Source organism: Vollenhovia emeryi, unplaced genomic scaffold (genome assembly GCF_000949405.1).
Source record: "Vollenhovia emeryi isolate VEMERY1.0 unplaced genomic scaffold, V.emery_V1.0 DF939194.1, whole genome shotgun sequence".
Classification (NCBI taxonomy): Eukaryota; Metazoa; Arthropoda; class Insecta; order Hymenoptera; family Formicidae; genus Vollenhovia; species Vollenhovia emeryi.
Window position 1 is genome coordinate 934941 of NW_011967172.1, and position 14073 is coordinate 949013.

Sequence of the window (14073 nt, forward strand, 5' to 3'; positions counted from 1 at the left end):
GGTTGCACCACGTACGGAGTCGGGGATGGACGAGGGGGGCGGAAAGGGGGAGGACGGGAGCGCCGTCCGGGCGGATGAAACCGCCACCGCTGTTAACATCACCGGTCGGATACGAGGAGGGGGGCGGAGGGAGGGGGGGTGGGTTGGAAATTGCCTTGGCTGATTTCATTTCGGGGCAGATTATTTTAAGGGGTTCCGTTCTCCCTTTCGTTCCTCGCACCGCCCTTGGCCCTCCGCACGCGTCGCCGCCACCTCCGTCTGCCTTCGACGTGATTAATGCGACTCTGGACGTGGACGCTGACGTTGGTGGTGGTGGTGGCCGTCGGTGGTGGTAGTTCGAGGGTCGAGATGACGAGTCGCGGCTACTCGCGCGACGTCGGATTAATTCGCCCGAGCACGCACCGGAAGCGAGCCGAGATTGTTAACCCCTTCCGGCCCGAACGCATTAAAGGTGGATATTATTTTTGATAGCATCTTCGCCGATGAATAGCCGTGGCGTACGAATTAAAACAGGCTTCTGGGCCGTTCCCAGAAAAATTAATTAAAGTCAACTGGGTCTCCTAGGCTCCTATCTTCAAACTGCATCGCGTAATTTATTACGACGTGAAGTTTATTAACCCGAAAGTGTGATTTTCAACTGGAAAAATCAATAGCGTTACGTGCTCGATGTAATTACACGCATACACACAAATGCGCTCCTTCTCTCTCTCTCTCTCTCTCTCTCTCTCTCTCTCTCTCTCTCTCTCTCTCATCGTGAAACTAGCAAAATCCATCAAACAAAGCGACTTTGTGATGGTTGCGTTGTCATAAGCCTTGACCGCGCCATTAATTACAATGCATTTCACTAGACCGAGCGACAGAGTTTTTTTCACCGCGAACGACGGATGTGACGGCGTGACGCGCCCGATTGCGGATCACCCGGTGCGCAATTCTAAAAACGAAACAGCCCATCGAGCGAAACGACCTCGTGACGCAATCGCGGCGGCATAAGTTTTCAGTTATGGGCTCCGCCTCCGCGCGGCCGTAAACGGAGGCCGCCCGGCGTTTTCGAAGGCGCGTATCCGCACGAGTTTTCAGGAGTTCCGCGTCCCATTATAAAGTCTTCACCGCGCATAATAACATTCGGTTCCGCGGGCTGGCGGGCATTAGGGAAATCGCGTTTCCACCCTTCCCGTATTAGCTCGACGCCACGCGAGAGAGCCGGCTACCGCGTCTCTCAACCCCCTTCGCCCCCTTCGGCGTGGCGCGTATCACGCACCGAACGGGGCCCCCGATCGGATCCGGTGAACTTCCACGCGCCGGGACTTACCTCAATTTCGCTTCCTCGTGGCGCGGCAAAAAAGAAAGATCGTTGGGTGGGGAGCGGAAGGAGGGGTGCTGAGGAGAATGTGATGGCGAAGGTGAAGAGGCGACGTTCCCGGACGCGAATCTGCCCGGGGGTCGCTGTCGCGCGGATCTTCTCGGAAGCTGGAAATGAAAAACACTCTTGGAATACACCAGGTTGTATTTATAAGAATGTTATATTTTCTCGGTAGTAATGGGAGCTGCCCCCTCCCCTCCCCTCGCGAGGGGATAGGCGGTCGATAATATTATTAATAGAGCCCTAGGTAAGTGATATTATATACAGATGAATAAAAAATGGGAAAGTGTCGTCCCCTCTCTTCTCTGTCCTACGCGGGGAGACAATGTCCTGTCCTTCGCGCCCCGTACTGTGCTTGCCTCTGTCGTCCGACCTGTTTCCCTCCGCCGTGTCGCAGGACCTTTGTACTAGCGCGGTGCGACAGTCGTCGGGTTCGATCCGTTGTTCCTCGATAATTTACAAGTGTTTTCGGTGTGAGCTAATTTCCCGCCACGCGCCCTCTCTCTCGTACTCACCTCGCGGCTAAGCGACTATCGTTTAGGTCCGAATTTGAATTGTCCTTTTTTGTTAAACAATTGCGGCGATAACGTTCAATCCTGTACAGCGGGAAAAGGTTTCCAACACGGATCACCGATTCACAGTAATGTCTACGAGATAAAAAGTGCTGCGCCAACTGTGGCACAGAACGAGACGAGTGGCGCGTATTACGGTTATTTTCGAGCGCAACCGGCCGCGAACGAGAGAAAGCCCGGATGTAACGCGAGAACGAGACGGACCGGGCATTTCCGGCGTCGCGGGAAATTGCTCACAGTTAATAGCGTTACGAGCTCGCAGTTAATAATGCCGCGGCGGCAAACGCGGCAGAGAGCGTTTTCCGCCGGTCTCCTTTCCTGCCTCCTGTACGATTACGAATGTATGCCGTTTGGCGTTTTGGTATAGATAAGCGCCGCCTGTATTTTTGGCATTAAAGCGTTAAAGCTAAGTGACTAAGCCCCTCGCTCTGGCTCCGCTGGGAGCTCGCGACTCTCGGACAGTGGCGGATTATGAAATACTTAAAAGCCCCGAGCGCGCAGACCACTTTGGGTCCCACTATTCCGCGATCGCCAACGATAATTCCAAGTCACGTAAGGACCGAGGGACAGTATTGTCGATGACGAACGATCGGTCAAGTGTGCCGAGAGTAATGTGTGCTTTACCGTTTTGCGAAATATCGCCCCGTAAGTCTCAGAGGCGTGAGCGATAATCCGCCGCTGCTGTTCGCCGTCGCGGTGACTCCGCAGACGGCGCGAAGCTTCAACGAAAAATAATGTTCGCCGTGACGCGTCGGGCTGTCTAAGGAAAAAAAAAACTGAATCTTTACGCGGCGCTCGTCCCGAGGGGTTCTTAACCTAAGGTCTTTAATTAATCTTTGGTATCGGCTGTCGCGTGAGCCGATCGCGCATCCGACTCGCGACGTAACACATAACAGAAATTTCACGAGACTAGAAGGGCCACGAAGAACAAATTCCACCGGTTTGCTATTGTTGAAGCTGGATGAGGCGACGGGAGATTTAGGGTACTATTACATTTGTCGTACGATGAATCATTGAGGCTTGTTGATTGGCTACAAGCTAGAAAAGTTCTAGGTACCCGACAACTTTTCTGTCCTGCAGCCAATCAGCACGCTCGAAAAATTTGTCGTACGACGAATGTAATACCAGCCTTAAGGCCGAATCGGACTAGCGATCGCCGACTCGGATTGGATTGGGATTGGCGATTGACGATTGTCCTCTGGCCAATGAGAGTCGATTAAATCGCTGGCTGCTTTGCACGTACAGCTCTCATTGGCTAGAAGACAATCGCTAGTTCGATTCGGCCTTTAGGATCATGAAGCCTGTATAAGGAGACCGAACTCCAGTAATCAGAGTGGGCCAACATTTTTGAGACTTATTCGTTCCGAAAAGAATTACTGGAAACGCTGCCAACGGACAACTCGATTTGCATTCGTGCATGTCACATGGTTGTCATATGCATGAAGCTTTTGTGGTCATATTAATGACAGAGTACGGGAGATGCGGGATAAACATAGATTTTTGATATACAATAACAACATTTATTGTGTACTGTGTAATCCACGAAAAACAACATTTCAACTATTAGAATCGTAATTACTTCAAGATTATGTTTCCGAGGACGTTCTGAAACCTTTCTCTCCGGAGACTTTTACTTGATAACCTTTACGAAATCTTTTCAAGTGAATTCACAGGTTGAAACTATAAATATTCTAGTTCCTTCTAGAATCTAACGCGTCAAAAATTCTATTCCCTATTCCTATTGCCTGGCATTGTGTGATAGGCTTCAATAACTTGCAATAATGTCGGCCCATATTTGGTGACGTAATCAAGCCTAGTTCGGTCTCCTTATACAGGTTTTATGTTTATAGGACATTCATTTTCGAGACGAGTTTCCCCGAGGAGAGTCGGGGAGGTGATCGCGTGCTCCTCCGACTCTCCAGTTCCGAAATGCAAGATGACTGTCGTGTCGTCTCGCTTTCTCCCCCCTGTCGCGGCTGGCCACTCTCGCTGCCGGGCGTAAAACCGGCGGGGATCGCGGGACTATGGCACGTGTTACAGAACCCCTCGCGTCCCCTCCGCTCTCGCTAAGGTTCCTCTGTTTTCGAATCCGGCGCTCCTCCACGTCCTCGCGCGCGGACGACGCGGCGGTATCACGAGCGGGACAAGAGTCATCCCGGCGGGCGTGCGTATACTGCTACTTGTCTTCGTTCCTCTCTCTCACTCCCGCGGAGTCGAACACGACACAGATATATTTACAAGGCGACTCCGCCGCTCGCACGCACGCACAAGCACACGCGCACGTAATTTTCGCACTCGCGCTGCAACCACACTCGCTCCCATCTCGCTAGAGAAATATATCTTACACGAATTATCTAATTTATTCTTATGTGTGTCGGGTGTCGTATCTTACAAGACGCGTACACGCATCGGCAAACGGCGCAAAAGTCTGAGAGAGACGTCCGGAGAGTTTTACGACGTCGTGTAAACGTTTGCGTTACCCAGGAGGTGTGTGCGTGTGTATGTGTGTGTGCGCGCCTGTGTATTAATGTAACTGTATGTACCTGTATGCCTGCGGTAAATACGGTGTGCCGGGCTCCAGCTCGCGCGACGCGCGTGTCCTACCACTGTATTAACATTATCCTCCATTAAATTTGTGTCCATTTCCCACGATCACAGTGATTCCAAACTCCGGACCTCGTCACTTTGTCCTCGAGGCCTCGGGCTCCCACTTCCAGCTCTTTCTTCGCGCGTTTGACGCCTCGGGTCCTCCCTGTCCACCCACCCCGTCTACGTCTCGCCCGTTTCCCTCTATCGTCTTCCCTCTTTTTCCGTTCGTCTCGTCATTCTCGGCGGTGCAACGTATACCTTGCTCCCTCTCCCCCGCGGCCCCCGGAATCCACGATTACATTCCGCGAGCGAAGAGAACTCCCGTCGGCTTTAGTAACCGCTGAGACACCTGAGCTTCTTCAGAGGCGGCGAGGCCTCGTTTCAGCTGGTTGGCGCCTGCATGGACATCGGGGGTGGCTTGACGGGCCCGAGGGCGGGCCCGGAGAGGCCGTTGTTGTTCATATCACCCGGCGCCCTCGGCCCGCCGACCCCTATGGTCGTCCCATTCATCGTCGGCGTGCCGCCTGGCATTTGACCCTGAAGTCATAAAAAGTTCGCGAGACGTGAGGCGCCACACTCCCACGTTGCGGCAGCGCTCGTCGCGTGCCTCAATCGCTACAAATTATACGAGAAAATCTACAGCACTGGCGACTGGGCGGGCCATTCTATAATTTGTAGAATTTTAGAATATATATCGCTATTTAAAGGACTTATGATTTGTACCAAACATGTGCCCAGATCGCTGCTGTGCTACTATTTATCTGTAAAATATAGGGTGCCCCCACGGAAAAGTATATATTTCCAAAAGTAAGTGAAAATATATGGTAATATATTTCATACTTTTGGTATATAAAAATTCTATTTAAAAAATCGTAAATAATATTATACGTGTCAAAAATAGATTAGAAATGTATGTGAAATATATGAACAATATTTAAGTTATATTTTTATTTACGCCCGCGTCGCGGATTCGTCGCCGAGTTCTCTCAATCGAGCAGGCTCGTTCAGGCAGTTCGTTAGCACTTACGTTGGGCACGTGATTGTGCTGAGCCACCGACTGCCCCAGACCCTGATGAGCTTGGAGCGGATTGTGCCCCGGGTGTATGTTCTGGCCCGGCGGCGTTGGTGTAGGAGGGAGTTGCCTTTTGATGTATGCTAATGAGGCGGGCGACTGCAACGCCATATTGGCGAACGCTAGCCTCTCCTCGTAGTCGTACTCGCAGAGAATCTTGTTCTCGCACAAGTAAAACCGATCGCCCACGCAGAACCTGCAAGTAGAAAGAGGAAACACGCTATGTCGGTCGTGCAGCCCGCGCCGATTCGCCCGACATCTCGCATTCTTGCACCGATAATCGCGCCCCGATCGACGACGTCCGCGGAGGAGGCGGCTAATCGGTAACGACACTGGAAATGTAAAAGAACGCGCACGCCAATTGCTCGCCGGTCGTTAGCCGCGAGACCTAGCCGGTTCGTCGCACCGGAAAGGGACTCAAAGAAGGGAGAGGTACTCGAGGAGAACGCGATTAACAAATGAGACCCGATCTTGCGCCCCCGATCGACCCCGCTCGTTACTCCGAATCCGATCGCGAGGGAGGGAAACGGAAGAAAAAGCGGGCAGAGGAGACGGGGGAGGGAGGGAGCGCGAGAAAGGAGTTCCGCTGGATAACGAGCAGATCGTAACGTATCGAACAAATAATTATTACCGGGGCCGCCTCTCTGTCCGCGAGAGAGCGGCCTCGCATCCGCTTTGATCCCGGCGAGGAAATACGAGAGCGAAATACGAGAGCGCGGCGGCACGGCACGGCGCGGTGGCGGCGCGGCGCCGCGCCGGGTCTGGCTCGGGGTAGATACTCTCATAATCGCACGGCAAATAGAATTATCGCGTTGCCGCGCGCGTGGCATGGCCGTGCCGTGCTGTGGCAGCGAGCGCGCGCGGGTTATACCGGGTTTCGCTCGTTTCCCCCATTATACGCGTCGTCTGCTAAATGACGCCACACTCCAATCGGATACCTATCCCTCTCGCTTTCCACCCGTCGTTCCTCTCGCCCACCCTCCCACGCGACCCCCCCCCCTCTCTCTCCCTCTCTCTCTCTCTCTCTCTCCTCCTCGATTTCTCGACGCAGCCACGGCTCGCTCTTCTAATCTTTTAATCCGGATTTGCTTAATTATTTTCTATTGACTGCAAAAAAACATTCGTTGCTGTTTGAGTAGAAAAGATACGAAAGAAAAAGATTTCGCGATGAGTGTTTATTTTCTTCGAGCGCGAGTTTTTTTTTCTTCGAGAAATGTACGGACTTTTTCGAGGGAAAAACCGCTGAGGGTATTGTGGTGTACAGATTTGCGGCATTACTGGGCGTTACTAGGCATTTTTTTTTGCATTAGGTCTTGCTGGAGCATTATAAAGATAAAATAAGATAAAACAAGATAAATAAGATAATAAGATAAAGTAATGCCCACTGGGCAGTAGTGGGCATTGGTGTACAAGATTTTGGTCAGCGGTTTTCCCCTCGATCTATTTTTGAACGTTATTCGTTTCGTCAAACGGCAGTAGCGATGAACGGGGAATCGAGAGCTTTGTTTCTTGCGGGGATTAACTATAACGGATAATAATGTTTTGCCTATCAAATTACGACACGTCGGAAATAAAAGGACGAGCAAAGCCGGCGCCAACGCAAATTGAGCGAATTAATCGAAATAATGCTTGTCGTTATCGTAATCGATATTCCTACTGCGTTTCATCGTCACACGTCGGCGATATAATCGACGGGAGCGATATTTGTATTTCACCATTAGTCATTTCCCATTAGTCTCGGGGCGGGAAGGCGAGACGCGGGAAGAAAAAAAAAGAGAAGAATTAATGCGAAAATCGGGCGGTACTCTCGACGGTTTTAAACGAAAATAATCCTTGCAACGCTTCGGGAATGCCTTTTTCGGCCGTCTGGCTAGAGGCAGATACTGTGTCGTAATTGCGCGGGCAATGGAATTATCGCGTTGCACAAGCGCAGTCATTCCCGGGGCCTTCCATTATGCGCGCGCGAATAATGCCGCGCAAAGCCCGATCCTTTCTCGCGAAAACGGCGCAAATGTCTGCCGCGGAACGATATCAGCGCGTACGCCGCCCCGTAATTTTCCACCTAGCCCCCGTCACCCCGCTCCCTGGGGCATTTTTACACGACGTACGATACGTCGCGGCCGGCTCGAAATAGGCGCGACGAGGAACGGAGGAAGACGGCCCGAGTCGAAATTTTCGCCCTATGTTGAACCTTTAATTCTATTATATGTATAGTAGGACCTAAGACAGTAAAAGAGGTCGAACTGCAAGTACAAATTTACTCCTACTTTAAAACTGATAGTGTCGGAAATTTTTTGATTAATTAGTAATTAGAAAGCGAGAACACAGTAAATTTAAGAACTACGGAAATATCTTCCAATATCTCTCGACGTTTATCTAGTCACGGGAAGAGAACGTAGCAGAAACTATATGACGTGGAGGATTAGGCTTAGAAATTGCAGCGACGCGGAAACAAAACGCGAGGCGTCCGCACCGAGAACGGGGATATTTTTATTCACGGCCGTCGCGGGCGAAATATTAAAATCGCGGCCGGACAAAGGCCCTTTTTACAAAGTTTTAATTTCCATCGTATCGAAGCTCATCGCGTAATGCTCGCGCGAGCCAAGTCATAAACGTTTAAAACTTGATTTATCTCTCGCCCTGCGTTCATCGCAACGAGAACAAATTCGCCACCGCCGCCGCCGCCGTGTGCGAAACGCTTTATTACAGCACGAGCGCATCTAGCACGCCCGCACCTACGTAATTGGCGCAATTCCGTAAGTGTTTCCATTCAATTTTCTTTTTATTACGTGCTCGCCAGCCGCCCTTCCCGCCGTTCCTCGTCGCACGCGTATCTCGTCCTCCCCTGTGCGCATCGCGGGATGCATCACGTTGTTTACGGCCGTTTTGACACGTTTCACGGCACCCGGGAGCCCGCGACGCGTTGCGATTTTTTCATTCTTTTAAAGTCTAGGGAAGAGATCATTGGTCGGCAGCTACCGCGCGCAGTGTGCCCGAGGGGTAAACCGCCGAGGGCATTATGGTGTTTCGGGCATTACTAGGCATCTTTTGGGCATTAGTGGGTGTTATTTGGCCTTGCTAGGGCATTCACCCCTGTGTGTGCGTCCACCAAGAATCCGTATTTACGAGGTTCGTTTCGCAAAATTTCACGGAGGAAAGGATCACTTCTCCGATCACGATAATTGAAACAGACTTAAATCGATCTCAAACGTGCGCGGGGGGGGGGGGAGGAGGCATCTGAGGAACGTCGAATCGGTGGATCGTTCGCGACGACACGGAGAGGCGAGAGTCGCGCGCGAGAGGACTCCTGGGTCTGCATGGAAAATTTCAATCTGGACGGCGTACAGATAACTCGGTTGAATCTTTAACGAGGGTAACCCGGCTGCAGGACAACCGGAGGGGGGGGGGAGGAGGAGGAGAAATCGAGCGAGGCGCCGACACGAGGAGAGGCGCGCAGCGCGCCAAGACAACGTCTTCGGTCGATGCGACGGAGAGGCGCGAGGGTGGAAAGGAGACACTGCGATTCAATAAATGATACCCCACCGGTGGCGATGCGTGACCCCGTTAGAGAGGCACTTTACGGGTCGTTCCGACGACGCGGGCCCGTAGCCTTCAAAGAGTAATACCGTCCTCTGCGCGCGAGCTTCGGCGCATCAAAGTTTCAACGGCCTCGCCGTGCGCGTCTCGCCGGTTTCTCAGATAAAATCTTTATTCGACGCACCGCGGCGTGAATCGCGGAAATTGCGGCTCGGGCCAAAAGGGCGCGCACACGCGAGCGCAATCCGGACGTCGCTTCGAAAACAGATAACCGCCCCGCGATCTTATCGAATATAATGAAAAAGCACGAGCTATCACGTGTAATAGTGCGCGCTATAATTGCACCGTGGAAACGACTAATTGTTATTATTTCCAAAAGTAGCAGAGAAATACAAAAATTGCGCCGCGGAATCGATTACAAATAGTAATTATCCAGGAAGGAGAGCTTCCATATCGTTTGTAATTTCGCCGAGAGCGAGTCTCGTCCCGACGAGATATCAAATCCAAGTCGCAGGGGCGAAAGTTTAATCGAGTAGTCATTATGTTTGACCGGATTCGACGGAAGCAAAGAAATCGGGGGGAGGAGGGGCGAATACACGACGCTTGCGCTACGTATACGTGTGTGCGTGCATTCGTGTGCATCGAGGGTGAGAGAGAAAGGGGAGAAGAGAGAGAGAGAGAGAGCTAATTGCATCGGTAAATCATCCTCTAACCAGGAGGGTGAGAGCCTAGTCGCAGCCACTGGCAACCCTTTATTCTGTGTTATTACAGTCTAAAGTTACCCCGTGTAATTGTTGCTGTTTAATTGCAAACTCTAAGTCGTCTCGTTACAGGACGCGCAGCGCTGCGAGTAATTGCCCTCTTCAAATTTACCTACCTGCCTTGCTTTTTAGCGGCACGATCGCAGGCGCGCAGGGGTCGCACCGAATATTCCGCATCAGGCATATTTTATCGCGGCCGCGCGCGCGAGCGCGCGTTTTAATTGCGCTCGTACATCATCCGCGACACGCAACGCGATTGTTACAACAAATATAATGACCGGGCTGAGTGCGGCCGTCTCAATTTACTTCTTCGCGATCCCCCGTCGGCCCCGCCGAGGCCGGTTCTCGCCGGCTCGCGCTCGCAACAAACGTCACGCGTCCGCGATTCTTTCCAAAGGACCCCCGACGCGCGGCCCGTCCTCCCCCTCCGGATTCGTTTTTGATCCTGACGTGCGCGCCGCCCACCCCTTACCCCCCACGGCCGGTTTCGCCGCGAGTCGCGCGCGAGCGGGGGCATTGTCGAAGATAGACAATGCCGGACGATAAAAACGTAAAATTGATGCTCTTTTGTTCACATTGTTTGAGACGCTGCGCAACGTTCGCCACACGCCTGGACGAACCATTGCTATTGGCTTCAAACTACATCCTCCACCTCCGGCTCCTCTATCATATCCCCCTGCCCCCCCTCTGTCGATCTCTCTTTTTCTGTCGCCTTTCTCTAGCGACAGAGCGGCTACAGATTCTCTCTCTCCCTCTCTCTCTCTCTCTCTCTCTTGTCTCCCTCCCCCACTCCGCTCGATCTGCTTTCTACTTGTCGTTGTTACTCCCCCCAAAACGAGTCACTTCGTCCGTAAGCCAGCATTGTATCGCCGGCTTTTGTGCACTCGTTTGTACGCTTTCCGCCATTGAATCCCGACAGGTCTCCGCCGCCTCGTCGCTGCTACATATTGTTTAAACGTCGTACCGTGGCCCGGAGATAATTAAAATGACCGGGGGAAAGAGTGGCGGCTGATAACGCGCGAGTTTGACAGATCAATCCTCTACGATTGATCGCCCCCGCCTCGATTGATTCCGCGCTGCCCGTCTCGTTACTCACGGTGGAGCAATGCGACCTACGCGAGATCTTGGGAGGAGTCGGTGTCTCCCCCCCCCCCTGCGAAAATGATCTCGATCGAACGTGAAAATACTCGACGCTCGCGAGCAACCCGGTCTCTCCCGAGAGACAAAGTGGACGAGACGAAGGAGGGACGCGGAAAGAGAGAAGGGCGTTTATCCTCGCCCCGAAGCGAGCCCTTTATATCGCCGAGAAACTTATGGAACTTACAAACTTATATTAGGATACAGAAGGAACTTATCAAGGCGAAATTCGAAACCTATTAAAATTTGGATTTATGCTTAATCTCTCCCATCAGAGTTCATCGTGCGAGTTGGTAGTGACTCATTGATTACAAAAAGTCTCAAATTGCGCCTTAGAATTGAGGGAGGTCACGATCATAATCAATAATGAATATATTAATAAAGTTTCAAGGCTGCGCAGCGCCAAGCACACAAATAACCAAATGCGGATAAATATTGCCCTCTGGAAAGTGATATCTCGGGTACCTTCAGCTTGTAAGCTTTCAAATTAATTCTACTCAAATTAACTCAACCGTTTGAAGCATACATTTTTCTATTGCACCATTTTTTGTGAAACTTTGTATACAGGGGTTTCTGGAGTCGCTGATTACGAATGCGTTATCAGATTTTCATATTTCAAAATGGCGGAATTCAAAACTTAAAAGAATAACATCATTCAACTGTAATTCAACCATGCTAACAAACATTATTTAGATATTATTAGGAGCCATGGAATCTAAACTTCAGTTGAAAATTCTTATAAAATATAAAAATAGCACGCGCGAAATGACGGATGCAAAATTTAAATTTGATCATTTCTTAGAATTTATTCATTCTTGGCACTATCCAGAGCTAACGACGCGGACGTGACGAGTCCCTACATACCGTAATCAAACGAAAATGCTGAAAAACTTGAAAACTTAAAAAATTCATACTCTGCCATTTTGATTTTTGAAAATCTGACATCAGATTCGTAATGAGCGACCCCTTTGCACAAAGTTTACAAGAAATAATCTTAAAAAACTTGGTCAATAATGAATCTTTCCGAAAAAATTGCTGTTGTTTCATATCTGTTTCGTTATAAAACTTTTACAATAAATATAAAAGACTACTCAACTTTTTTTAAATGTTCTTTTATCGCTAAGATACCCCTAAAAATGCAAAAAAACTCGACCTAAATGCGTCAACTAAAAATTAAATGGCCGAAAAGTAAAGAAGCTGAGGTGGTAACGTGGGTTACCACCATGCTTCAAAGGGTTAATTAAAAATAGCAGGTACACCGTCGAAGAATAAAATTCGCGTTAATTGAACGCTTATAAAAAAAAACCAGGGCAAAATGATTCCACGTGCGACGATTCAATAAGGAGGTGAATGTGGCGTATCGCGCGTTTCGGCAGATGGAGAACCGAGGTCGTGGGATGCGCGTGAACGTGCCGCGAGGTTTTCACGACCGAGTCGGCCCGCAGAACGGCAGCGCCGAAAGAAAGGAGAGGTCATGGCGCGGAAAGCGCAGGGTGATTTCCCAGCTGACCTGTAAAGCAACCTACCTACCCCCGTTAACCCCCACCCCTCCCGCCCCACCCGCCGAGTCTGTCTCGCGGACTGCCGGCCTCCTCCCCACGGCCGTTCCTCGCCCTCACCTGTGTGTCCACGCGACGGGAAAGATGCATCGCCATGAAAGTGAACGGCGGGAAATAAAGGAGGACGGAGGGGCGCGGGACGCGGGGTAGCGAATTCACCCCGATTCGAGTCTTCCGCCGACTGTCCCGCGTCTTCACGTCGCGCGATAATTTTTAATAATTGACGAGCCCGAAACGAGTTTCGTTTCTATTTCCGAAATTCCACCCGCCGTTTAATACAAGCGAATCGCGCGGATTTCTAAATAATTCCGCGCGTTACGGCTCGCAATGGTCCTCGGCACGGGTGCCTGTTTTCCCCGCAACGCTGTGTCTCTTCTTACACTTTTTCAAAATAAGATCCGTCATAAATTCACGCTTCAGGCACGAGAGTGGACAAGGGGGAGCCGCGCTAAAGAAAGACCGGGTCTAACACAATGAGACGATAAACTAGAATCCCGCTGAGAGAGTCGGGCCTGGTTATAAGGGTGTAATTCTGTCGTTCGCACTCACCGATGAGTGCACTGCTGGCAGGCGAAACAGTCGAGATGATAGACGTTCGTTCTGGCCCTCATGACCATCTCGAACGCCGGTATTTGCTTATTACATGCCGCGCAGCATCCCGTGTTCCCGAAGAGCCTGAGGTAGTCCCTCTTACAGAGGATAAGATTAGCTTTGGTGTAGAGGGTGGAGCCGACCTCGCCTAACCTACAGTCGCAGCATCCGCACTTGAGGCAGTCCTCGTGCCAGTAGAGGTCCAGGGCCTTGAGGAGATACCTGAAGGACCGACCGTAGTTTTCGTTCTTACCGGCGGTTAAGTCTTGAAAATACCTCTCTTATCTCGACATTTAATGGACATTTACGCAAAGCATGGCTGAATAATCTTAAACGAAGCGAAAGAGTGCCGCTCTAGAGATCGGAGATCGATATCTACGTCCTCTCGCGCGACAAAACATTCACTGTAAAAGCGACACAGCACGTTTATTAATAAAGAAAGGACAAGAGAGACGGACGACATGTTTTCTTCAAGAACACACCGGTTGCACACAAGTGCACTGTGTATACGCGTGTATACGCCGTTTACCTCTCCGTAATTGTCTTCCCGCAGCCGGCGCACTCCTGCTGCGTCGAACCATTTTTATTCGTCTCGGATTTGCTCACGTCCATAGTCATCGTGATCTCAACTACGGCGCCGTCTGGAACATTAAAAGCAAATTAAATCGCTACAATTATATCCTCCAGCGTGGTTGAGAAAGAGAGGAAAATGCTCGCGATAGCGACGCACGGGGGATTCCCCTGCGTCGTTTTTTTTTTCAATCTTCCGGTACCGCGATCGAATTTAAACTAATTGCTAAACTCCCGAAACCTTACCGAACGCGACTAGATAAATATGCGCAACGAAATAAAATACTCAGCGAGCCGAGAGGAAGAGGAGGTCGGACCGGGGGGG

The 14073-nt window shown here is 50.8% G+C and overlaps 1 protein-coding gene across 4 annotated transcripts in view; it reads right to left on the reverse strand.

The window, feature by feature from the left end:
- Nucleotides 1-1486: 1486 nt before the first annotated feature.
- Nucleotides 1487-14073, reverse strand: part of LOC105562149 (LIM domain only protein 3-like) — a 95814-nt gene continuing 83227 nt past the window's right edge. For all 4 annotated transcript variants that reach the window (XM_012012724.1, XM_012012723.1, XM_012012725.1 and 1 more), the window contains 4 exons: nucleotides 13708-13819; nucleotides 13137-13400; nucleotides 5549-5789; nucleotides 1487-5058 (listed from right to left, as the gene is read on the reverse strand). In XM_012012724.1, coding sequence (XP_011868114.1) covers nucleotides 4903-5058; nucleotides 5549-5789; nucleotides 13137-13400; nucleotides 13708-13796 — 750 coding nt within the window. In that variant the 5' untranslated portion in view covers nucleotides 13797-13819 and the 3' untranslated portion in view covers nucleotides 1487-4902. The remainder of the gene's footprint in view (nucleotides 5059-5548; nucleotides 5790-13136; nucleotides 13401-13707; nucleotides 13820-14073) is intronic.